The sequence below is a fragment of the Osmerus mordax genome, chromosome 5 (genome assembly GCF_038355195.1).
Source record: "Osmerus mordax isolate fOsmMor3 chromosome 5, fOsmMor3.pri, whole genome shotgun sequence".
Taxonomy (NCBI): Eukaryota; Metazoa; Chordata; class Actinopteri; order Osmeriformes; family Osmeridae; genus Osmerus; species Osmerus mordax.
The window spans coordinates 7530425-7556931 of record NC_090054.1 but is presented as its reverse complement, the minus strand read 5'-3'; the positions used below and the strand labels follow the sequence as shown (position 1 = coordinate 7556931).

The 26507-nt window shown below is 41.8% G+C and overlaps 1 protein-coding gene across 1 annotated transcript in view; it reads right to left on the bottom strand.

Moving 5' to 3' along the window:
• The window catches only part of LOC136943695 (CUB and sushi domain-containing protein 1-like), a 402237-nt gene that overhangs the window by 211029 nt on the left and 164701 nt on the right, over window positions 1–26507 (bottom strand). The window contains 16 exon segments of the mRNA XM_067237118.1: window positions 6300–6438; window positions 7027–7218; window positions 7656–7858; window positions 11063–11189; window positions 12031–12222; window positions 15268–15424; window positions 16254–16423; window positions 20117–20305; window positions 21812–22027; window positions 22172–22288; window positions 23670–23858; window positions 23990–24177; window positions 24295–24433; window positions 24526–24720; window positions 25793–26119; window positions 26314–26496. Of these exon segments, the coding sequence (XP_067093219.1) occupies window positions 6300–6438; window positions 7027–7218; window positions 7656–7858; window positions 11063–11189; window positions 12031–12222; window positions 15268–15424; window positions 16254–16423; window positions 20117–20305; window positions 21812–22027; window positions 22172–22288; window positions 23670–23858; window positions 23990–24177; window positions 24295–24433; window positions 24526–24720; window positions 25793–26119; window positions 26314–26496 (2923 nt within the window).

The following is a 26507-nucleotide window of genomic DNA, read 5'->3' as shown; positions in this document are numbered from 1 at the left end:
ACAGGCGTTACATGAAAGTTTACCGTTGATTTTGATATTTTGGGCAAATTCCAAATTTGGATAAATCTAATACTTTGTGTTTAGGCGATATGCTAATGCTGTACTGTAACCTAGGCCTACTCAACTAGTGGCATATTTTGTAACTGTCAGTTTTAAATTAGCTGTTGTTTATTGCAGTTGATTGAGCTTGATTTTGTCTTTTTATTCATTCATTGTGGTCATGTTAACTGTGACTTCAATAAAGGAGCAAGTGCGCTCAGTAGCCTATCCTGGCTCATGAAAAGGAGTTTTGCTCAATGTTTATGATAACACTTTAAAAAAAATGTATTAACTGAAAGATTATGCCATATCTTCGAAAAATATATTACAAAGATATATCAACAAATCGTCCACTAGGGGGTGCTTATTGTAGAATTAAATACAAATATTTAAATGTTTACAGGTCTTCAAAGTTTTCACAGCTTTTTGCAGTTTTTTCTTGAAAGAAATAAAACAGTTTTTTTTACGTGAAAGCTTAGGTTTGTGAATAAAGAACTTTTCCATTAAAATAATAAAATTCATTAAATAAACCTGATTACGATTCTCTCCACAGCTTCTAAAAGACCGAATACCAAGTGCTTCCACAACAACATAAATTGCACATCAATATTCTCTGTAATAAAATCACAAACATTCTGCCAAAATGGTTTAACAAACGGGTAGTGCCAAAACCAATGAACCACAGTTTCAGGGTTCGTTCGTTCGTTATCTGCCGCTTGTCCGGGGGTCGGTTCGCGGGGGCAGCAACCTAAGCAGGGAGGCCCAGACTTCCCTCTCCCCGGCCACTTCCACCAGCTCTTCCTGGGGGACACCGAGGCGTTCCCAGGCCAGCCGAGAGACATAGTCCCTCCAGTGTGTCCTGGGTCTTCCCCGGGGCCTCTTCCCAGTGGGACGTACCCAGAACACCTCACCAGGGAGGCGTCCAGGAGGCATCCTTATCAGATGCCCGAGCCACCTCAACTGGCCCCTCTCAACGCGGAGGAGCAGCGGTTCTATTCTGAGCCCCTCCCGGATGACCAAGCTTCTCACCCTAAGGGAGAGCCCGCACACCAAAGCTAATTTTGGCCGCTTGTATTCGCGATCTCGTTCTTTCGGTCACTACCCACAGTTTGTGACCATAGGTGAGGGTAGGAACGTAGATCGACTGGTAAATAGAGAGCTTCGCCTAGCGACTCAGCTCATTCTTCACCACGATGGACCGATTTTTCAGACGGACTAGTTTCAGGGTGACTGTCACAAAAGGTACAACTATAATCAATTCTAACTGTAAATTTAAGAAAATAATGTTTCACCGGGTAAATCCTATGTATAATTTTAAATGATACCCCTTTAACTTGTTAACTTGTTCGTAACTAAATATTGATTCGGTATAAGCCAAACCTTTTAACACATAATATTGTCTGTTAAACTATTCTAATATGAATAAATATAAGGCAGAGATACAGAGTCCCTTTGAAGTAACTCTCTTATGGATCTGTTACGTGAGTTAAAAGAGAAACAAATATTACCGACATAAGTTTAATATAGTAGGTGGGGACCAGTGTTGAAGGTCTATTCTTTTCCCCTGTCTAAACAGCATACACACTTTTGAAGATATTGCACCTAAAACTCTAGCATAGCCCCCCGGTGTTACAGGAATCTTATAATTTGCCAGAAACTCTTCATAAGTGTAAACTAAACCATTTTCATTAAATAACTGATCTACCACTGTGATGCCATTACCAAACCAATGTTTCAGAAAAAAGAGATGTCCTTATTGTTCTATACATAATACATATGAGGTGAAAAGTTATATTTGAAAATGAAAGACCACGACAAAAAGGCTTGGCGATGAAATTCAGACAGTTTCACCGGTATTTATTCAATACTATAATTACAACTGAGAAAAAATTGTATACTATCAAGGTTTGAACAAATATGGGAGGGGATAAAGTTCCAAATGGAAACAGAATTTCTGATAATCCGACGAAGCCAATTAATTAATGTATTATTTAATGTTTCAAAATATTTAGATGCAAAGCCATTGCTTTATAAGTCAGTCTCGAAATACCCTCTGCCTTTGTAATGTAAACACTGCCTCTTAAAGAAAGATATCTTGTAAGCCACTGATTTAATTTCCTTTTAGTTTTTTCAACAATAGGATTGAAGTTTAGTAAACATCTTCTATGTTGATACTTAGTAATCACTATTCCCAAATATTGAACCTCATTTTTAAGAGGAATACCATAGTAAGACGTTTCAGAACAAGCTTTGACGGCCATAAGCTCACATTTTGCCAAATTCAGGTATACACCACATGCCCTTGAAAATGTACTGATTAATTCAGTGTCCACAAAAATGTGGTTTTGGTTCTGAATGAAGTGTAGTGTCATTGGTTGATTGGGTTATTTTGATCTCTCTCTGTGCCGATTTTTCATGAAACCCGATTGTGAGTCCAAAATTGTTTTTAAGTCTTCTAGCCAGTATTAGGGCCAGCAATTTATAATCATTGTAATAAGCAAATAGGGCACCAATTATCAAGATACAGTGCCTTGCGAAAGTATTCGCCCCCCTTGAATTTTTCGACCTTTTGCCACATTTCAGGCTTCAAACAAAGATATAAGAATTTTTTTTTTTTTGAAAAATCAACAACAAGTGGGACACAATCATGAAGTGGAACGAAATTTATTGGATATTTCAAACTTTTTTTACAAATCAAAAACTGAAAAATTGGGCGTGCAAAATTATTCTGCCCCTTAACTTAATACTATGTAGCGCCACCTTTTGCTGCGATTACAGCTGTAAGTCGCTTGGGGTATGTCTATCAGTTGCACACATCGAGAGACTGAAAATGTTGCCCATTCTTCCTTGCAAAACAGCTCGAGCTCAGTGAGTTTGGATGGAGAGCGTTTGTGAACAGCAGTTTTCAGTTCTTTCCACAGATTCTCGATTGGATTCAGGTCTGGACTTGACTTGGCCATTCTAACACCTGGATATGTTTATTTGTGAACCATTCCATTGTAGATTTTGCTTCATGTTTTGGATCATTGTCTGGTTGGAAGACAAATCTCTGTCCCAGTCTAAGGTCTTTTGCAGACTCCATCAGGTTTTCTTCCATAATGGTCCTGTATTTGGCTCCATCCATCTTCCCATCAATTTTAACCATCTTCCCTGTCCCTGCTGAAGAAAAGCAGGCCCAAACCATGATGCTGCCACCACCATGTTTGACAGTGGGGATGGTGTGTTCAGGGTGATGAGCTGTGTTGCTTTTACGCCAAACATAACGTTTTGCATTGTTGCCAAAAAGTTCGATTTTGGATTCATCTGACCAGAGCACCTTTTTCCACATGTTTGGTGTGTCTCCCAGGTGGCTTGTGGCAAACTTTAAACAACACTTTTTATGGATATCTTTAAGAAATGGCTTTCTTCTTGCCACTCTTCCATAAAAGCCAGATTTGTGCAGTATACGACTGATTGTTGTCCTATGGACAGTCTCCCACCTCTGCTGTAGATCTCTGCAGTTCATCCAGAGTGATCATGGGCCTCTTGGCTGCATCTCTGATCAGTCTTCTCCTTGTATGAGCTGTAAGTTTAGAGGGACGGCCGGGTCTTGGTAGATTTGCAGTGGTCTGATACTCCTTCCATTTCAATATTATCGCTGGCACAGTGCACCTTGGGATGTTTAAAGCTTGGGAAATCTTTTTGTATCCAAATCCGGCTTTAAACTTCTCCACAACAGTATCTCGGACCTGCCTGGTGTGTTCCTTGTTCTTCATGATGCTCTCTGCGCTTTAAACGGACCTCTGACACTATCACAGAGCAGGTGCATTTATACGGAGACTTGATTACACACAGGTGGATTCTATTTATCATCATTAGTCATTTAGGTCAACATTGGATCATTCAGAGATCCTCACTGAACTTCTGGAGTGTTTGCTGCACTGAAAGTAAAGGCACTGAATACTTTTGCACGCCAAATTTTTCAGTTTTTGATTTGTTAAAAAAGTTTGAAATATCCAATAAATTTCGTTCCACTTCATGATTGTGTCCCACTTGTTGTTGATTTTTCATAAAAAATTACATTTTTATATCTTTATGTTTGTCCAACCATTCTATAAACTTGAACATTCTATGACCTCCAGAAGATTATCATTGTCTAACTTCCTATTGTATCCGTAAACACTAGCTGTAATAATAAAAGTATCATTACAATTGAGTAGAAAACAAACAAAGTGCCCGTCTGAATCACAAAATGAATGCACAACTTCACCATTAAACATATTTTTCAGTGTCATCACCCCGGCTGAATGTTCAGAACCATGTGAAAACCATATCGAAGTCCCCCAACAAATTCCAGAATTTGGCATCATCATTAAGCAATGAGATTCTTGAATATAACAGAAATCAGCCCTGTATTGTCTAGCATAGAAATAGTGCTTTTCTTTTAATCGTATTTTGCATCCCCCTAGCGTTAAAAGATAGAAAAGACAAATTCAACAGGTTAACGGAACAAATTGAACAAATGTAAAAGTAGTTTTTAATTGAAGATAAGAACAAATAATCAAAATAGATCAAGATCACCCGTGAAGAGCAATTTTAACTACGATAACCAATTATTAGTTAATCAGTAAAAAAAAAATAACTAGGCCTAAGCCTAGTTAGGATGATGTTTTTTTTGTACTTTTAAATTAAGTCTCGGAACAAAACGTAACTTCGTTCTGTGGTAACTATCTAGCTAGCCCGGCTGTGACTCCCTATTCGTATTGACAGATTAGCAGAGACTTTGAGGAATATAATAAAACGTTTTTACACGTCAATGTGTTGTATGTCTATTAAACAGTTTTGTATTTTGATTGATATTACGAGTACGTAAACCCAAGTCTGCACACTTTACCATGACGTTATACGAAATACAACAGTAACTTTAGAGAACTACAACTCTGCATAAATCTGTCTGACACGCCCCCGAGCGTGGTGCACTGTGGGAAGGCGAGCGATGGCAAGCGATTCGCATCACTGCAGTGTACACGCACCGTTACAGTGAGCTACTGGTTTTAAAACTACAGGTAGGACTATATTATAATAATTTCACCAACGAATCGTTTACATGCAATCTAATGTCATGAATCCTAAAACGAACATTTATTTGTGAAGAATGTTTATTTTAACGATTTAAAATTTACATTTAGTCATTTAGCAGACGCTCTTATCCAGAGCGACTTACAGTAAGTACAGGGACATTCCCCCGAGGCAAGTGCCTTGCCCAAGGACACAACGTCAGTTGGCATGACCGGGAATCGAACTGGCAACCTTCGGATTACTAGCCCGACTCCCTCACCGCTCAGCCAACTGACTCCTCAATGATGAAAAATTATGAAGCTAGCTCTATCACAGACCGCTGTAAGGCCAATGATGCTAACGCCTCAGTGAAATAGCAAAAGTGAACTACTGTTTCCGAAAGTAGATGTAGGCAAGTAATTAAAGGTGGGAATCTTTTGGTACCTCACGATTCAAATCGATTCTTGGGGTCACCATTCGATTAAAAATCGATTCACAAATTTTCTAAGATAAATAAATAAATAAATAAAAAACTTTTTGAAATTTGTGAATCGATGTGAATCGCCAGAACAGTGGTTCCCAACCCTGGTCCTCAGGGGACACCTGTCCTGCATGTTTTAGATGTTTCCCTGCTCCAACACACCTGATTCAAATGAATGGGTCATTATCCATCTCTGCAGAAACCTGCTTATGACCATTCATTTCCCAACCCTGAGAACCAGGGTTGGGAACCACTGCGCAAAAGACTGAATCGCGAATCGAATGTGAATAGATTTTTTCCGCAAAAAAACTGGTGCACGTAATGTCATTATTGCATTTCGTACTTCTGTTGATCAATTTCTTATTTCCTGTTAGTTACTGTGCATCCAATCAGCGACAAAAGTGTTGTATCCACCCTTTCCGTTTAGATTTAATGTAATGTCGTTTCCCATTTGGGGGAGCGTGTCCTTGTATTCGAGGGGAGTTGAGCAAGTCATCTTATTTGGGGGGAGTTGACTCGTATTTGGGAGGGGTGTTTTCGTTTGGGGGATGTACTCGTATTAGTGGGTGTGTTTTGCACTTCAGGGCCACCATACTTCATCCTCTCCATGTGCTCCTGAATTTATGCTGTGGCTCCCAGTCTACATATCCTACATACCAAATGTGTCCAAACTTTTGACTGGTACTGTAGCTCCTTAATCCTTAACAGCTTGTAGAAACATAACAGTGACAACATACTGTACCTTTTGAAAATTAGGGCAATAACAAAGTCAGGATTGACTTTGATGTTCCAGTCACACTCCTTCCCTGGTGGGTATGGCTGGGGGTAGTTGGGTGATAGAATTACACCTGAGGGACCTGTCACGTTACCTCCACAGGTAGCTGTCACCCGGGGGGTGGGGGGGAGAAAACAGATCACAAAAACAGATCATCTTTAACTATCGCAGCAAGGCTCTTCAACACCACACGTTGCCACAAAATGAGATTCCGATGGATAAAGATCACTAAACAGTTTAGTACGACAACACTGGCAGCTGTCAACTAGGAGAATGGTGGCAGTGACCAAGCTGGGGGTCATTATCACAAAGCTACATGAGTCTGTCACTATATCTGTACTTTACTGTAACAAGTTAATTGTCAGAGCACTAAAATTCTCCATCATGCAGAGAAACACTTGGTTTTGGAACACGTGCCTGCATGTTGACGTTTACATTCCGTTTATTAATTTTGTAGACAGTTTTGTGTAAAGTGAAGTACAAAAATGTATATAGTCAGTGCAGCAGATAATCAAGGACTAAAAGTACGCAGTTCTAACAGTATTACTGTACATGTCTATCTGTCTTTTTCTATCTGTCTGCCTCCCTCCCTATCTGCCTGCCTGTCTACCTGCTGACTGTCTTTACAGCTCCCACAGTGCATTTATTTTAACATCCCTCACTTCTATGTTATGGTTCATGTTATTGGATGTACCAATGCAGGTGGGGGGGTCAGGCTGCCAGTAGAAGCGATTGTTGAGCTGGACACAGGAGATTTTGTCCTGGCCCTGCACCTGGTATCCAGGGTCACACTGGAACATGATGGTGTCACCAGGCTCCCGGCTGTCACCATAACGACTACCGTTCAGGGGTGTTCCTGGGTCGTTACAGGTTGTTGCCGTGGTAGCTGGAGTCATAAAGCCATGAATCGATACATAAAAATACAAGCAGTGCATGCTGAAATTATACTACATTCTTTACTCTGAGGCTCATTTTGATGATGGCACAAACATGGTGTTATTATTGTAAACTAGCAGAATGGCAAGCAACTCATTTGTGGAGACTCAAACTCAGAAAAAAGCCATTTATATTCTAATGTAATGTTCCATTTATTTACATATACTTGCCTGAAATATTTAGATGGCAAAATGTTGTTTATCATAACAGTGGTTTGCTTCTGCATGACACAGTGCATAAATGGGCCCAAAGAGCAATATGTGGAGAAGAACAATGAGAAAAACAGACACAGACAGACAGACAGACAGACAGACAGACAGGCAGGCAGGCAGGCAGCCGGCAGGCAGGTAGTTAGGTACGTAGATGAAAACAAATGAATATGCTTACTAGAGAATTGTATGGAGAAACCAGACTTGCTGATGAAGTAGTCACTGTCAAACTGCAAGGTGAGGATATTGAAGGTGCTGTGAGTGTCCTCTGGCAGAGCTGAACCACTCCACTCCTTCAGCAGGATACCCCCCTCCGTTGGACCGTCCCACACCTTCAGGATGTCATGGCCCACTTCCGTGTCAAACACAATGAAATGGAGGCTGAAAGAGTAAACGTTCATAGTCTACTAAGTAAACATTCATTGTCTTGTAAGTAAACGTTGATGGTCCAGCCTGAATTGTCTCACACCTGACAACTGTCTAACACCTCAACCACCATCACACCTCAACCACCATCACACATCAACTACCATCACATTAGGGCTGGGCGATATGGACTAAAAAATTATATACAAATACAGCTGCAAGCAGCAATGGGGTGGCCAAGCAGGTCAGATGACCTAGAAGAAACTTTCGACATCCTCAGAAGAGTGTTCCAAGTACACGCAGCAAGTTTGGCGTGAATCCATCAAAGATTTGCTGAGATACGACACAACTTTCTGTTTGGCGGCTCTGCTGCCGATTTCGATTGTCTTTCGAAAATCGAAAATCATTTTGATAGTTTGTGTGAGGATTGCATTGACTATAGCTTGTAGCTTGACTACAGGTAACTAGCGACTGCGGTGTACCTGGCTTCCTTTGCAGTGGCTTACAGTCTCGCTAAACAGAGAATCAGAGACATGACAAGCTCGTCGGCTTTGGCTGGATTCAAACCTCTGACGTTGCCGTTGCCAGGACACCAACTTATCCTAGTGAGCGATTCTCAGTGCTGCAAATCACAGTTCAGTTACTGGGTAAAAATATAAGCAGTTTTTCCTGTGGCAAGCGGTTGTCCGATTTGGCCCAAGTTTAAACAGCTGTAATTCAGTCCTATTTTGACATGTCAAGGTGATTGTGGTCTGAAGATAATCTGTCCCAAATTTGGTGAATATTTGATAGATTTTGTAGGAGGAGTGAACAAAAACGTTTTATTAATTCATTCAAAATGGCGCCATCAATTCGGCTGGTATCACAAGTTAACATGTGTCAGACACGGGATCGCCCCCCTAGAGGTTAGAGGACACATATCTACAAAGCACAATTAATCTGACTCTTCTTGAGTATAGATCCCCTGAGAATGAAACATGATCATTACCTTTATACTGTTAGACAGCTACTGTGGCATACCTGGCTTCACTAAACAGATAAACCAGTATCATGACATGCACAACAAAACTTTTAATAAAAATTATTTGCTTTTTTTAAATCGCAATTTACTTTTCGGCAACGCGGTGGCGCTACCCCGAAACTTTTGATTACCTTCACGGCGTTGCGCAAAAGACGTATACCGAGTTTTGTAACAATAAGCCGATGCGTTTGGTAAATATGTCATTTTGAGACCAAATGCGCTGGCTAGATGTAGCAGCGTTATATCTACAAAGCACAATAAATAAGCTTATTCTTGACTATAAATCCCCTGACAATGAAATGTTATCGTTACCATTATGATTAAACTGCTAGAAAGCTACTGTGGTGTACCTGGCTTCGCTAAACAGATAATCCGGTATCTAGACTTGCTTGATGCCTGTGGCTGGATTCGATTCTACGACCTTGTGTTACAAAGGAGCCCGTCTTGTCCCAGTGAGCTATTCTCGCTGCTGGAAAATGCTGTGTTCGGTTACTTTATTTAAAAAAATGAAGCCATTTCTCCCGTGGCGAGTGTTGTCAGATTTGACCCCAGTACAAACAGCTGTAATTCAGTCATATTTTGACATATCAAGGTGATTGTGGGAGGAAGATGATTAGATGACATGCTCGCGATGACATTTCCAAAGTTTCGTCTCCATACGGTAAATCGTCGCAGAGTCAAGGCCTCACGTCTGCTTTGGCGTGCTCTTTGTCAAAATCGTTTGCACGTTATTCGTGAATGGTTTGACTTATCGATAAAATTCTAAAGATTTTTAGTCGGCATGGTCTGAAGATGATCTGTTACGATTTTCATGAAAATCAGAGCAACGGGCTAAGAGGAGTTTGAAAAAGTTGCCATTTCTTAAAATACAAACGACGGAAATACCTTCAGGACGACAATGACGTCACAGGGTTCAGTCGAATCGTCGGCGTCTAAGGAATCCAATGATACCTCAATTAAGAAAAACGGTCTTACGGTTCAAAAGTTATGGGCGTAAACACACCTCCAACTTTGACCCCTTGGTGGCGCTATAGTGCTTCAGTGGTCAACATGAGATTTAGCGACAATAATCAGGAGACCGTTCCCAATCAGCGTGCCAAAATTCAAAACTTTTCACCAATCAGTTCTATGGGCTGCCATAGACTCCTAGTCCTAAGTATAAATATAAATCTCCTGAGAATGAAACTTTATCGTTACCATTATGAATATACTGCCAGACAGCTACTGTGGCATACTTGGCTTCGCTAAAAAGATAATCCGGTAACATGACATGCTTGATGACTGTGGCTGGATTCAATCCTAGGACTTTATGTTTCAAAGGAGCCCGTCTAATCCCAGAGAGCTATTCTCGCTGCTGGGAAACACTGTGTTCGGTTACTTTATAAAAAATGAAGCCATTTCTCCCGTGACAAGCTTTGTCAGATTTGACTCAAGTATAAACAGCTGTAATTCAGTCATATTTTGACATATCAAGGTGGTAGGAAGATGATTAAACTTTATTGTTACCATTTTGAGTATACTGCCCTCCACCACCAAGTGGATTGTAGAGACGGCATCACCCTGCACATCTCACCTCGTCCACTATGATGCCAGGAAGATGCAAGGAAGTGACATGCAGTGATAAAACGGTCTGACTAAAGAACAGCTAGCTGGACCAAATTGGTTTATCATAAGTGGTTCGTTGAGAGTTCTAAAACAACCAGAGAAAAATCTTAACAACAGGAAGCGATCAGGACCTCGGGATGAAATCAGAGACGCATATTTAATAACAGCTCATCTCCTAACTGCCAAGCAGAACAATTGCTCTGTCACAGCAGACACGCCTTGCAGGGCTTGATACTTCCTGATTCACTGGAACATTTCCTCTAGCAGAATGAGAGGGTAGAGGGTGAAAGTTGTATTTGGATGGATAGAAGCATTTGTTGTTTAGACATCCAGTGTTATCTGATGTTTCAGATGTCCCAGTGCCATTCCTATTCCGGTAGAGTCAGGTGTCAGGTGGCTGAGCGGTGAGGGAATCGGGCTAGTAATCCGAAGGTTGCCAGTTCGATTCCCGGTCATGCCAACTGACGTTGTGTCCTTGGGCAAGGCACTTCACCCTACTTGCCTTGGGGGAATGTCCCTGTACTTCTGTAAGTCGCTCTGGATAAGAGCGTCTGCTAAATGACTAAATTTAAATTTATTCCAAGGCGTATTACCTGATGGTCTTTCCAGTGTCTGCCTCGATGGTCCATGTGCAGTGTAGGTTGTTGTCATAGGGCACAGGGTAACCAGGTGACAGGATACGCCCAGACACTGCACCAGTGATGTGGCCTCCACACTCCGCTTGAAACACACAACATGGTCACAATTTCACACACAATCTTCTCAAATATCTCTGGCACTGCTGATTGTGTGAACAGTCAGGACATCAGACATATCAGACACATGGTATCAGAAAACTAACTAAAATTCAGCTCCTTGGGCTATATAAAATTGTATTAACTTTTATTAACTTGACCTTCCAGGGGGGGTGCCGTTGGGGGGGCGGGGGCGTCCCCCTAATATAATGGTAGGGGAAACACTGCACACTGAACTCCATTCCACAGGTACATTCAGCACGTTAAGCAGAAATCATTCTGGAGAGACCATCGAGCTACTGAACTCTGTTGAATGGGTTGATTTGGTTATAGTGTATGTAGAGGACTAAAGAGCAAAGGATTCCCTGCTCTGGTGCTTCACTCAATAAAAGAAGAACTATAATGACAGCCCAGGGCAAAGGCATCCATTCTCCACACTGCCTATCTGCTGGACTAATCACTGACTGATGGAAGGAAAGAGATGAGGGAGAAACCAAAAATGATGGGAGAAAAGAGAGATAAAAAGAGCAGAGGACAGACAGAAACTCTCTCTCTCTCTCTAGGGTAGGCATTACATGAATTTATGTTCAAACCTGTTAGCGTACATAGCCATTTGGAGGTGTGTTACCACATCAAAGAGCTTTTTAAGAAATGGAGAAGGAATTACACACACTAAACAGAAATGAAGTAATTGAAGATGACATGGACATGCAATGTACCAGTCTCATGTTGTTGACTCAGCAACGTGTCAGACAAGGTTTGAATATTTTGTTTGTTTATTACTAACCTTTATAAAGAGGGATGTTTAAAAACAATTGTGCACTGACCTAAACAAGATGGTAGAGGTTTGTCCCAAACCCTGCGCTCCCCACTCAAACAAGTGAGTGTACTGCTACCATGGAGACTGTAACCAGGATTACAGCTGTAAAGGACAAAGGTGTTGGCAAAGTGTCCATCATCTTGTATCTTGTAGCCATAGCTGGGAGTTCCTGGCTCCTCGCACTTGACCAGGTCAAAACCTGCATGGAAAAAGTACAACTATTAGAAAATACACATGCAGATGCAAATCCTGGGAAGCACACACACACCTCATACTTGCATTTATATATTCACTTTATGATATAACCTGCAGATAGCTTCTATTTAGTCAAAGTAGTTAGTCTTATAGGGAATATGTCCAGTTTTCATTACGGTAAAGTGGAGGATGGTAAAAAGCAGATCTGTGCAGAGAAACCCAATTGACTACTGCAGCATATTTACAGTTTTTTACAACTGTTAAAACACTAAACCCCATTCTCTGAATCAAATGTTCAGAGGCCTAAACCCATTTGTTGAATCTTCTCTTTTGGCAAAACTCTAAACACATTCTCATTCACTAAAAACATTTTGCACTTGTGCTGCAAAATGGTAAACACAGGCGGAAAACAGTAAACACAACTACAACACAGTTGTCATCTGTAAAAAACAATGACTCAAAATTGTTCACACTTGTTTCTAATGCTGGTTTGGGATGTCAGCTTTCACCGTCGTGTCCGTATACGAGAATAGTTCAACATCAACCATTTTCTACTGTAAATGTTTGCCTTTTAAATACAGCCCTTTTATCAATCAAATTGAAGAGTTTTTCTCTGTGTGGCGGTGGAAGGTCTATGACCGAAACCCATATACCATGGTAAAAAATAAATACAAAATTGAACTGGCCTGTGGTGTGGAGTGTTTTCAAGGCTGTATCCAGCACATTAGAGGGTTTTTACCCCATTTTTCTTTGTTCTTTGTTGACAGTACTAAGTTGTGATGGTTACTGTAATATTTTCAAATCAAATGTACAGTATTTGTATAGCCCTTTTTACAAGCAATGTCACAGAGGGCTTCACATACGCCCATAGAACTGCCCCTCAGCCAACCTCAATCCTCAAGGAAGACAAGGAAAAACTTCCAGAGGAGAAAAAAATTTAATGAATCTTGGGAGGAGCAATTCAGTGAGGGATCCCCTCCTCCAGAGACGGTTGCGAAAGAGAGGTGCAGAACACAGGCTAAGGCCGAATCCCAATTCTCTGTCTTACCCCGACCCCTTACCCCTACCCCTTAGTTTACCACTAGCCCTTGTCCCTCGAAACTGAGGGGTAAGGGCTACATAGCCCTATGAAATGAGACACCACTTGGTTACAGTTATGTATATCGATGTCTCCAAAGCAAGTAGTGGTATGCAGTGATATCAAACAAAATTCGTTGCTAATGCAGTTTAATTAAAACTGTAGACATGCATGGAGTCCATTCAAGGCTAATGAGAGAAATGCGGGACTGTGCAAATCAGCAATGTAACGTTATCGTAGCAAACTAGCGATTTAAAAAAAAGTTTCAATTACAGTTCTTCTCAATTGCTAAAACACTAAAACCCATTGGCTGAACAAAGTTCTCAGTTGCCTGAACTCATGTAGCTAATTGTGCAGTCTGTTGTCAATACGTTAAACCATTTCACATGGTAAAACACAATTTGCAGATCTCACTTAGACTTTTCAGCAAAACTCTAAACACATTGTCATTCTCAAAACACATTCTGCACTCTAATGCACATGTCATCCATACTGGTAAACACAAATGGCGACAATCAAATACAAATTGAGAAAACATGTAATTGACTAAACACAACTACTCAAAATTGATTTCACTTGTTTGAAATGATGTGACACAACCAATATAAGCCAGTTCAGAGTGGAAACAGGTTGTTGAAGGTGGGAAAATATTGCTTGTGATGTCGACAAAGTGCTCTGGGAACTATATGTTTGAACAATGTGTTTTCAATTTTTTGGTGTATTGTTTACTGACTGCTTGATAGTGTATATCATTTTGATCACTTTGTTTATGATTTGAGAGCAGTGTTTGATTTTAGCACAGGTAAATCTGTTTCGAGGCGAAAGTTTGATTTTGATCCCAGTTAAAACTGTTTTGAGGCGAAAGTTTCATGTTGCAAGAGGATTCAGAGGTTTAGTAAATAGTGCTTGAAGATGAGGTTTTGTGTTTACAGTTTTGAGAAAATGGGTGACTGTTTCAAGAAATTTGTTTTAGCAATCGTGAAAAACTTTAAGAACATGGTTGCAAATACATATGTACAGGACTGTGTTGAGCACAAAACAAGACTGTCCTAATTTTTTAATCAATTAATTAAGCTGAAAATATTTGGTTTTCCCCCTCATACCCCTTCATCTTAGCCCTACCCCTCGATCAAAAAGAGTATTGGGACACCACTTACTCTCACGTGAACACGCACAACTAAGGGGTAGGGGTAAGGGGTAGGGGTAAGACAGAGTATTGGGATTCGGCATTAACATAGTCATACATCAGGAAAGTGTCAATGGGTGTTGAAACACCAAAATCCAGAAAAATACATTTTTCTTTATTGCTACGTAAATGCATTTACTGTGTATACATAAACAAATTTGTCTTTACTACATGCCCTGGATGCTGTGTTCTCAATTTTTTTGTGTTGTGTCTAATGATTGCTGCATCGTGTTTATATATTGATTTTCTGTCTTTATGATCTGACAGCATTGTTTTATGTGAGCACAGGTTACATGGTTTAGGGGCGAGTGTTTGATTTTGCCAGAAGAATCAGAGATTTCGGAAATTTAGTTGGAAGATTTGGTTTTGTGTTTACAGTTTTGAAAAACGGGGTGACTGTTTCAAGAAATGTGTTTTAACAATTGTGGAAAAACTGTAACCTCATGTTGTTGCTGGTGATAAATTAGGTCTACATATATCTTATTAGCCCTAGGCCTGCTCTGGCACAGCTACAATCCAAGGTTACAACTACTGCCCTTCCCACAACTCCCTTTATTGATTTCATACCTCTGGATATTAAGATGAGGTTATATAAAGTGGAGGGTGATGCTGGAACACATACTCTGATGTGCACACAGATGTAAACACACAGTAATGGGGAGGAGCTCAGTAATGATGCTCTTAACACATAACCCACTGGTATGCATCAAATATATTTGTTTTGAAGAATGTGTTCTCATTGCTAGAACAAAGATACTAGCAACACACGGAGAGTGCTAACTCACTGGTGTAGGAGAGTCTGAATCCCTTATTAGTTCCTGTGCCATTGCTGTTGAACTCGAGCCACAGGTGATTGGATGTACTATTGATGACCACATTGGACATCTCGTTGCTGGTGAAGTTACCAAGGAGACGGGATGTGCTGTCCTCTCCATCGTACACCTGAAGATACGGAGAGGAGACATATGAGAATACAGTTTAAAGTAAATATAATCAATTGATTTGTACATTCCAGGGTGATTCTGTGCATATTTAAAACTCATACATTTAATTATGTATGGAGACACAAGTCTTGAGGGAAATAAGTGTGTGTAGAATACCAGCCTATATCAGAGGGAACTAAGATTTTTCTTGCTAATAATTGCACACCAGGTTAGTGTAGGTGTAGGTGACCCTTATATAGATTATAGGCTAGGTTACAGTGAGTTTATAAAACATACAACAGTGAGCTTCAGTAGAGTAAGATGTATGCTGCAGAACTCAGTGTAGGCGATAGGTTGTTGGTAAGGTTATATGGACTTTACAGCAGAGTTGGCTGCTTATTGAAAACCATCAGAGGTTATACATCACTGTCACAATCCAGTGCTTCTCGTCACTATGGCAGCAGTCTCCTTACAGCCCTGACTTCAGCAGGGCCGAACTCGGTGTACAGGTCCAGAGATAGTGGTTTGTTAGTTGCCTGTCTGTCTCCTGGCCTATCTACCTGTCCTCCACCCTGTCAGCTTGCCTTCTTCCTGTCTGCTGGTCTGTCTATCAGCAGCCTGTTGGTTTCCATATAAATGTATATATTCCACAAATTCACAACATGGAAACCATATTACCCTATTAATAGTCAATAGAGCTGTGTGGGCATGCACTAGGAGTGTTTTTCTAGGAGAAAAGCTCCCTCAACAAACCATTTCATTCAAAATACTGAGATGTGTATTGCCTTTCCCTGCCAAGTTGAACCACATGCCACTGGTATATAGGAGTGTAAGGATCTGACTCTTACCTTAAGGAAGTCTCCATCTTGCAGCAGGAAGTTGCTGGTGGTGATCGTGATGCCCTTACCAGGTTCTGTCTGGACGCGGTAGATACACTCGTGGTTGTTGTCATAATAAGAGGGATAGTTAGGGGAGAGAAGAACTCCATCCAATCCAACTGCGTTGGCTCCGCATTCAGCTGGCCAGGAGAGGGAAAGTAGGGAAAGGTGTGAAGGCAGTAAAAAATTAGACAGTAAGAGAAAGGGGAGGGATGAGAATAAGACAGGGAGATAATATATTCTGAAGACATTTCATGGCATCTGCGTTTCAGGGCAGTAAATGTCTTAATTAACTAGAGTACTAGTATTATCTTGTGGACTATCAAATTCCCCTTCACTGCACTATAGACTAGCCAACAAGTGGGAGGGAGTCAGGAAAAGAAAGAAAACTAAAGAGATAGAGAGAAAGTGATGAAGAAATTGATGTCACACTGCTGAAATGATGAAGATGGGTTACAATTATGGAACTATCTGATTGAAAATGAATGTCTCAGTTAACCCTTATATTATATTTTTGGAAACCTTATGTTAAGCTGTGACTGATTATGAACTATAGAAGAGTGGGAAAAACCACTCATAGGAATGCAGAGGCCTAGCTATAAATTAGGACATACATTTATGGCCCAACTCCTGGAGCTCCTACAGGCATGTCTGAAGCTGTCAAACCAAGGTCAGCACTAGGCCTGTGTTGAGGGGACTTTCTATGTTTAGAAAGCATGAGCATCCTATACCAATTAGAAGAAAGTTGATGTGTGTACACCAGGGGTGTAGCCAGAATAATCTTTTTGGGTAGGCCTAGAAAAAGATGGATAGGCATCTTTTCAGTTTTTTTACTTATTTACTTTGCGATGTGCACCCGGTGCATAATTCTTTGGAGATATTTTCGTTTTTGGGTAGGCCTTAGAACAAATTGGGTAGGCCTGTGCCTACCCAGGCCTACCCGTGGCTACACCCCTGGTGTACACCCAACAGGGGCCTGGACATGGTCAAATTTATGTAAGGTCAGAGATGCCAACGTGGTACAGCATTTGTAATCAGAAACCCCAGAACAGGAGCCAATTGGGTGACAAAGCGTAGAAACTGTCACCAACAGAAAAGTACCAATAGCAAAATTGACACAAATAATGGGAAGAAAATACAGTATATAAGGGACTGTCTTGTGAGAAACGGGCAGTCTGCTCCCAGGAACACAGTTGGATACTTTGTCACCCTGTGTCAAGTAACTCTTTGCATCAAACTCTGAGTTCCAGTGCGTCTTTTGGACTTAGGATCAGGCCCACTTCAACACTTACAAATATTTCACTTGTTAAGACTTTGAATTATTTTTCACTTGTCAAGACTTAAGTATACCGGCGGGATAAATGTCTCTTGCACCCGACGCAAACCTAAAATGGGTTGGTCTGAAGTAGCTACATTACTCATAGGTGTGGTTTGAGCGTAACGTGCAATAAACCAATCAGAGCGTCATCTCACATTCCCTTTAAAAATCCTGTAAAGTGGAATTAAAAACGAGTTTCAAGTTCACCACACCACAGAATAATGTGTTATTAACTACCCATCCAAATTCGAATGAAAAAAAAACAATGACAAGTGTGTTAAATTAGGCTTTGAAATCGTAAGAAAATCAGCAGTCTTCTCTGTTCGAGACTGGGGGGGGCGTGTCGCCTGAAGGAGCTGAAGCTCTGCCCCTCGCTGGAAGGCCCCACCTCTCTCAAGTAAGCTACCTACGACCCAGATAATGGACGCTACGTCAAGCCGAACAAAACAGTATATAATTAGAATTTATTTGTTCAATGAGTGAAACATACAGATGCATATAAATGAAATGTTCCCCTGAGCTGTAACAGTAAAAATGGACACCAGAGACAGCAGACAGTGAGCTCTCCAACTAGGCTACTTCTAACACATTAGCTACCATTTCACCAAAATACCATCATTCTACTCTAAGTAGCCTAATATCAAGTTAGCGGTTTGCACTAACTCATAGCAGAGATACCTCTGGAAAAGTTATCTAGTATAATTATAACAAGCACACAGAACTGAGTGATGAACTGCTGGCGTCGGTGGATGTTCCAGGTGCGACCGAAGGAGGATAAGAGCGTCTGCTAAATGACTAAATGTAAATTTTGCACGTCCGGGAATCGAACCAGTGACCTTCTGATTACTAGCCCTATTCTCTAACCGCTCAGCCACCTGACTCCCTACGGCTCCACGCTGCAAGAGAAGCAGTGTGTTGGTGAACCCCGTCTGTTTCTGGTCCATGTTAAAACTATCCGCCGTGAAATGGTCACTGCAGAGGCGGCTGTTGGAGTTTATCCGAAGCTCTCCATCAGCGTGGCTCTTCACAAAATCAATACACCTATTTTTCCTTTCCTCATCAATAGGGAAATTAAATAGTGTTGCAGCGCAGCTGAAGTTCTTGCATCCAGGGAAGATGCAGTTGCGGGTGGAGGGAGACATCCTGAAGCTAGCTAGCTAGCTGATGTAGGCTACAATAACAGTACAGCAGGAGGAACCATTCAGTGATCTGACGTAGATAGGTCGAAATGATGTAGATAGGTAGTTTATGGCTCCGCCCATTAAAACCTGATCTGAAAACGGAAGAGAAAACTGTTCTTCGGTCTAACTCCACATTTCAGTGCGACAAAGTTTTAGCGCTTTGCACATGCTTTCAGGAATTCATTTCACAAGTATATAATGTACTTAAAGCCAAACATGTAATTTACTTTACAGGATCTTTAAAAGCAGGCGCGCTTGTTCCATGGCGGATTTGCCAGGCGCACGCTAGGAGCGGTTCACAACCGAGGAGACCGACGTTCTTGTCATAGCCGTAAAAGAGAAACTCACCTAAATTAGCTTAGGTTAAACAGGCATTTTTAACCATTGCTTTTTACCGTTACCATTACTGCAATTAGCCTGAATAATTTGGGTAAATGTGTATGCTAGATTTATGCTTTTTTTCACATCTTCATCCACATCCACAATGATTTCCCTTGTGTGGTAATATTTTTCCTTGTAATTATGTATGATTTGCAAAAATGGGAACTGTTGCGTCTGTGTAGATGAGAGAAGCAAAGTGTATGCGCGTTGTGTATACCCAACATTATGGCAAAGCATGCGTCATTAAAATAGCATCTGAATAACGCGTCACTGACTTTAGACTACGTTTTTCCTGGTCTGTAATTGTTTTCTGAAACTGCAAAATAGCACCAGGGAACGTTTGCACCGGAACACGCCTCGTCTTTTCGCTGAACCGCCCCCGGGAGCGCAAGTTCATTCCCTAATTTACCGACGTGCGTCTGTGGAGGGAAAAGTCTGCTGTGCGTCGGGTGCAAAATAGGAATGATACATGCGTCGGTGTACAAAGTCAATTGCGCTGGGTGCAAGATAGGGCCCTTTGAATTATTCTTCACTTCAAGACTTAGAATTATTCTTCATTTCAAGGCTTAGAATATTCCACACTAAAGGAGAACTTACAAACTTTTTCACGACAAAAGCAAGAAAGAAATTGAGAGACAGCAAGAAAAACAGAGAGAGAGCATGAGAGATGGAGAGCAAGGATGAAGAGGATACTAGCATTTAGTTTGAAGCAGAATCTCTTGACAGCTATTGCTCTCTTTCTACATCTCTGGACCAATCATGCGCTGCCCCAAAGAGCACAGAACAAAAGTATTGTGCGTTTTGTTTAGGAAGTTGTTTGGTATTCAGGTGTAGTGCTGCAGGTAAGGACCCAGATGTTGCCTGGCAACCCACAATGCACTTTGATATAAGCATTCCTGCACTGTGCAGATGTGCATAATTGTTTATGTGTATAACAGACTGTGTATACATACCCACGCACCTGGGGAGGGCATCGCTCCAGACCCTGCGTCCACCCCCCAAGCAGGTGATTTTGTGCTCCCCTTCCAAACGGTAACCAAGGAAACAGGAGAAGATAAGAGAATCTCCCACCCCAAACTGGAAACCCATCCTTCGACTGTAGGCAGGCACGCCAGGGTCCTCACATGGCTCCAGAATGTACTCTGGTAGAGGGCAGGCACACATACAGGTGAGTGGGGCTGATTTATATGTTGTTGTTACTGTATGGTTCATTTGTATAGTGTCAGACTTGATAACTTTATTTACAGTTTTTCACAATTGCTAAAACACTAAACCCCATTCTCTGAATGAAATGTTTAGTGGCCTGAACCCATTTGTCGAATCAGACACTCTTTTGGCAAAACTCTAAACACATTCTCATTCACTAAAAACATTTTGCACTGTGATGCACTTGTGATGCAAAATTGTAAACACAGGCGGCAAACAGTAAACACAACTACAACACAGTTGTCATCTGTGAAACACAATGACTCAAAATTGTTCACACTTGTTTCTAATGGTGGTTTTGGACAATGTCAGCTTTCACCGTTGTGTCCGTATATGTGAAAAGTTCAACATCAATCAACATTTTCTACTATAAATGTTTACCTTCCACCATACATCCCTTTTATCAATCAAATTTAAGAGTTTTTCTTTGTGTGGCGGTGGAAGGTCTATGACCGAAACCCATATACCAGGGTAAAAAATAAATACACAATTGAACTGGCCTGTGGTGACATAGGTGTGGAGTGTTTTCAAGGCTGGATCCAGTACACCAGAGGGTTTTTATCCCGTTTTTCTTTGTTCTTTGTTGACAGTACTAAGTTGTGATGGTTACTGTAATATTTTCGAATCTAATTTACAGTATTTGTACAGCCCTTTTTACAAGCAATGTCACAGAGGGCTTCACATACGCCCATAGAACTGCCCCTCAGCCAACCTAAACCCTCAAGGAAGACAAGGAAAAACTCCCAGAAACTCACTAGAGGAGAAGAAATGGAAGAAACCTTGGGAGGAGCAATTCAGTGAGGGATCCCCTCCTCCAGAGAGGGTTGGTGAAAGAGAAGTGCAGAACACAGGCTAAACATAGTCATACATCAGGAAAGTGTCAATGGGTGTTGAAACACCAAAATCCAGTGTTTCAAAATCCAAAATCCATTTTCTTTATTGCTACATAAATGCATTTACTGTGTATACTTAAACAAATGTGTCTTTACATGTAACTACATGCCCTGGATGCAGTGTTCTCAATTTTATTGTGTTGTGTCTAATGATTGCTCCATAGTGTTTATATATTGATTTGCTGTGTTTATGATCTGAAAGCATTGTTTGATTTTGAGCACAAGTTAAATGGTTTAGGGGAGAGTGTTTGATTTTGCCAGAAGAGACCCTTTTGGAAATTTAGTTTGAAGATTTGGTTTTGTGTTTACAGTTTGAGAAAATGGGTGACTGTTTCAAGAAATATGTCTTAGCAATCGAGAAAAACTGTAAAACAAGGGTATTATCCGAAATTGTGTATAGTTTGTGTTAAATTCTAGCAGATTCCAATGTTCATGTTCAGAGAGACAGGCACACACAGACAAACAAAAAGACAGACTTGATTTATTTGAGGAATGTAATAGTCAAAAGCCTGACACTCGTCATATCAGAGCAGGCATTCATTGGCCTGCCTGAGAAGGTGATGTTGAAGCCCTCATAGGACATGGAGAAGTCTGAGATGAAGCGCAGTTGAGCACTGAAGTTTCCGTAGAGACCAGCCTTGACAGAGGGGGGCAGGATGGAGCCAGTGAGTCTGGACACTGGTTCTGTAAAGCTTCCGTCCTCTGTGATCAGAAGGTAGTCATGGTTCTCCTCCAAGTGGAATGTGTGGAACACCATCTGGACACCTGAAGATGCAGGAAATAAAAACACTGGAAACTAACTAACAAACTGACTTACTAATAAGCTACAGTGCATTTCCAACTATCTGACTAATTGAGTTATAACTGTTATCTGGCTATCTTAATGTCATCATGTAGGTTTGATTGTACCTTTTCCATGGGACACCTCTATGGTCCAGGTGCAGTTCAGGGAGTTGGGGTAGAAGTCAGGGAAGCCAGGAGACAGGATGGTTCCTGTTTTACCATAGATGTAGCCTCCACATAATGCTGGATTGAGAAAACATGACAGTTAGAAACTGGCTCGGAGAGAAAATATAGTACAACCTTAACATATCACATGTCAAGTTTTCACAGTGAATGCTTAATAATGAGTGTCCATATATCAATTTGGGGAATATTTGGAACAAATGAAAGAGAATTTAAATACAGATGCTGAAGACGATGAGTAAAAATCATGATGTTGATGATTATGCCAATAGCAGTGAAAGCAGCACAGAGCAACAGAAACATTAGAAGTGCTCCATCAGGGTTGCTGAAACTGGGTCAGAGCCTGAGAAAAGCAACTACGGTAAGTGAGGGAGAGTAGGGGAGAAAAGGGGAGGGAGAAGAGGAGGACGAGTAGGGCACGTCTGTGTGGGGAGGGGGTCTCCCTGCACTTTGTACAGTTTAGAAACAAACTTTAGCAGCTGTGTATCAGTGCTGTGCGAGTGGAGCCGAGACTACTAGTGATGATAAGAGAAATCAGGTTGTGGTTGGACGATAGATAGGAGCTCAACCAAACATGAAGAAGGGAGCTGGACATTTTGAGGAAAAAGCCAGGCTTGGGAATGAAATGAGAAGTTACCTCATTCCATATACAACCAGAACAGCAAAGTCTTACAGCATCACCAATCAATCAGTATCTGCACAGCAGGGATTTCTCACAGGGATACAATACAGGAAAAAGGCTAATATGGAACAATTACCATGATTACCCCATCTTTAGTGGGGTAAATGTGTTTGCTATAAACACCCATGTTTAAATACGGTGTATATGTGTTTACTGTGGAGGAGGGTAAGAATGTGGAGGGGGGGTGAAGAGAAAACCAGAGTGTGTATATGTGTGCACTGGGGTTATAGTAAGGCATGTGAATAGGTCACAAAATAATGTATGGATTGACATTCTATATTAGCCCTGAGCCGGCAGGCAAGCGAAATGCTGGTGATTAAACGGACTCATGCAGCACGCGTTATCAACATGCCTGGGGAGCACTATGATAATCTGCCAGGATGACACTCCTCCTACCATTTCTCTTCCTCTCTCTCAATGTCTCTCCCTCTCTTCATTATAATATCCCTCTCTCACTCCCTCACTCTTTCTCTCTCTCTCACAGTCTGTATGTCTATCTAGTCAGTGGTGTTCTGCTGGTAAATAATTCCTGTCAGTTCCCTCATCAACAATAAATGACCTCAGCTCCCCAAAGAGCAGGGGAAAAGGAAATTGAGGAAGGAAATTGACCCCCACCCGGATCAGAAGACTGTACGTTAGCTATAAGCAAACAATCCCTCTGCTGCCTGTCTGGATGTGAGGGGACTGGATGATGACTGAATGTATGCTGTGAATAAGAGAAAGGAGACAGGAGGTACAAACACCAAAATGTGGTCATACCATCACAGCTGGGAAGAGCGTGGTTCCACTGATGGTTCCTCTCACAGACAATTGGCTCGTCATCACTTAGGGTGTAGCCTAGATCACAGCTGAAGGACACCCTCGAGCCAATCACAAAACTGTTGCCATGACGTTTCCCGTTCACGGGGATCCCTGGGTCCAAACATGAATCTGTTTCCATCATCACACCTATCAGGAGACAGAACTGGGTCAGTACAGCTTCAGGCAATTTCTTGACGAACCTATTGTCATATGTAGCAGGATTCCTGTGCTATCTCTGAATCTAATCCTGAACATGACCCCTGGTGGTAATGACGTACTTTCGTAGCGTATCTGAAATCCAAGGCTGGCGCGGCTGTTGTCGGAGGTAAACAAGAGGTACATGTAGTTGGAGGTGCTGATCAGGAAGTAGGGGGCCTGCGTGCCATGATATTCACCAATCAGAGGGGAGGAGTTGGAGGGGCCGTCCCTTATCTCCAACGTGTCATAATTGACCTCTGTCTGGAACCTGCTCATACGCACAAAAACAAATACTCAAAGGTAAGCTAAAGATAAAAAAGAGGGAGAGAGAGCAAGAGAGTGTGAGAGAAGAGAGTGAAATGTATATGATTGAGGTGAGGCTTACCGGTCGAAGGAGATCTTCACGGCGTGGTTTCTCCTGGCCTCAATCACCCACTCACAGCTTAGGGAGTCTTTGTAGTAGCCAGGCCAGCCAGGAGACAGTAGAACACCTGTAGGAGCTGTTAGGTGGCCTCCACAGGGAGCTGACACACACACACAGATACACAAATACCTTTTCACCAAGACTGTGCATGTATGTGCATGCGTGCAAGCATGAGTGTGTTCCGTTGCTTACCTTCACAGCGGGGCACGGTAGCGCTCCATACCACGTTGCCATCCTGGATGATACAGGTGATGACCTCAGAGCCCTGCGTCTTGATGAAGCCCTCGTCACAGCTGAAAACCACTGAGCTGCCCAGAAGGAAATGCTCACCGACACGTTGCCCGTTCACTGGGATGCCAGGGTCGTGGCACTCATTCTGACCAAATGCTGCAGGGAAATACACACACAACCTCATTCATGACAGCTCTCTGCATCCCTAAAATGACTGGAGTGTATTGGAAGGTATTCTATTTCAATGCCTTAATGCAGCATGAGGTAGATAGAAGAGCTTCCACAGAAAGGAAAGGAGTGAGAGGATACAGTGAAGAGAGAGTGAAGTGAGTGGAGAGATAGGAGATGAGGTAGAAAGAGAAAATAATACCAGGCAGAGAGAGAGAGAGAGAGAGAGAGAGAGAGAGAGAGAGAGAGGTAAATGTGTTATCACAGGATATCGGCAGGGGTTGGGGACAGCCAATACTCGGACCTCATTTCAGCTCAGGGTGTCCACAACATAAATCCATTAACTTCCCGCCATTCCCCCACCACTGTGGTGGGCCTGTCGATGCCTGTACTAGAAGCCCGAGGGAGACCCCTGCTCCGCTATTTACTTTTTCTTTAAAACACCAAAAAGAAAAGACGGAGAGAGAGAGATCTGTCCTGTATCCTGTTTACCTCCCAGGTGTAAAGCAGCCCTCCGGTTATGTTGTATCTATCTATTATCTCTTGTTTACAGTTTCAAAATGTCTGAAGGCCGACAAAAAACATAATTTGCATTAAAATATGCATTAAAATGTTAATACAAAGGTAGACAATTCCCAGGGGTTTAAAAACTGTTGTATTGGGAGGAAAAAAAGCTCAATCATGTTTTCATTTGTCATATGTCCTTTTCTGAATATTAAGTGGAATTAAGACATTTACATTTACATTTAGTCATTTAGCAGACGCTCTTATCCAGAGCGACTTACAGGAAGTACAGGGACATTCCCCCGAGGCAAGTAGGGTGAAGTGCCTTGCCCAAGGACACAACGTCATTTGGCACGGCCGAGAATCGAACTGGCAACCTTCAGATTACTAGCCTGCTTCCCTAACCCCTCAGCCACCTGACTCCCCTAGACGGGGAGACAACTCAAAGGCCTTTTGGTCAAGAGCATAAAAGATCATTCTTCATTCACTTCACTTCATTCGTTCATTTGCATCTGGTAATACAGTAATGGTAGTCTAATAAGAGACTATACTTTACTTGTATACGTGATGTTAAATCCCTTTCCAGTATTGGAGTGGTCCGACTGAAACTCCAGCCTCATGATGTGTCCATTACTGGCAATCTGAGATGGGACGTCTTTACCAGAGAATGTCCCAAAGGTGGTGGTCTCTGTCAACCCGTCATCCTTGACGATCAGGTAGTCAAACTGTGGTTCCAGCTCAAAGTCGCTGAAGAGCAGGTGGATCCTGCTGCTCGGCTCCGAAATGATGAGCCACACACAGTTCATGTTGTTGCCATACTCTTCTGGGTAGTTCGGGGAAAGGATGGTGCCTGACGGGGCTGTGAAGTTGAAGAAGCAGGAAACTGAGGGGGACACAGACACACTTTTTAGTTGTTGTTTTTTTTAATTGAGGAATTACATTCAAATTCATTATGACACACAGGCAACCATACGCACAAGAACATCCACACTAACATTCACAAATTGACACACACCCACATGGTTTGTCAGACACAACAAATCTGTTTTCCAGTTCCTATTTAGCCTTGGGTCTTACAGACGCAGGAGGGCTTGTTGCCGGACCACTGGTTGTTCTGCTGGCAGGAGATGCTCCTCTCCCCCACCAACTCGAAGGCCGCTTGGCACTCAAACGTCAATGTATCGCCATGGAGAAACCTGACCCCAGTTCTTTTTCCGTAAGCAGGCACTCCCGGGTCTCCACAACTCCCGCGTTCTATCTCTGGAACATAG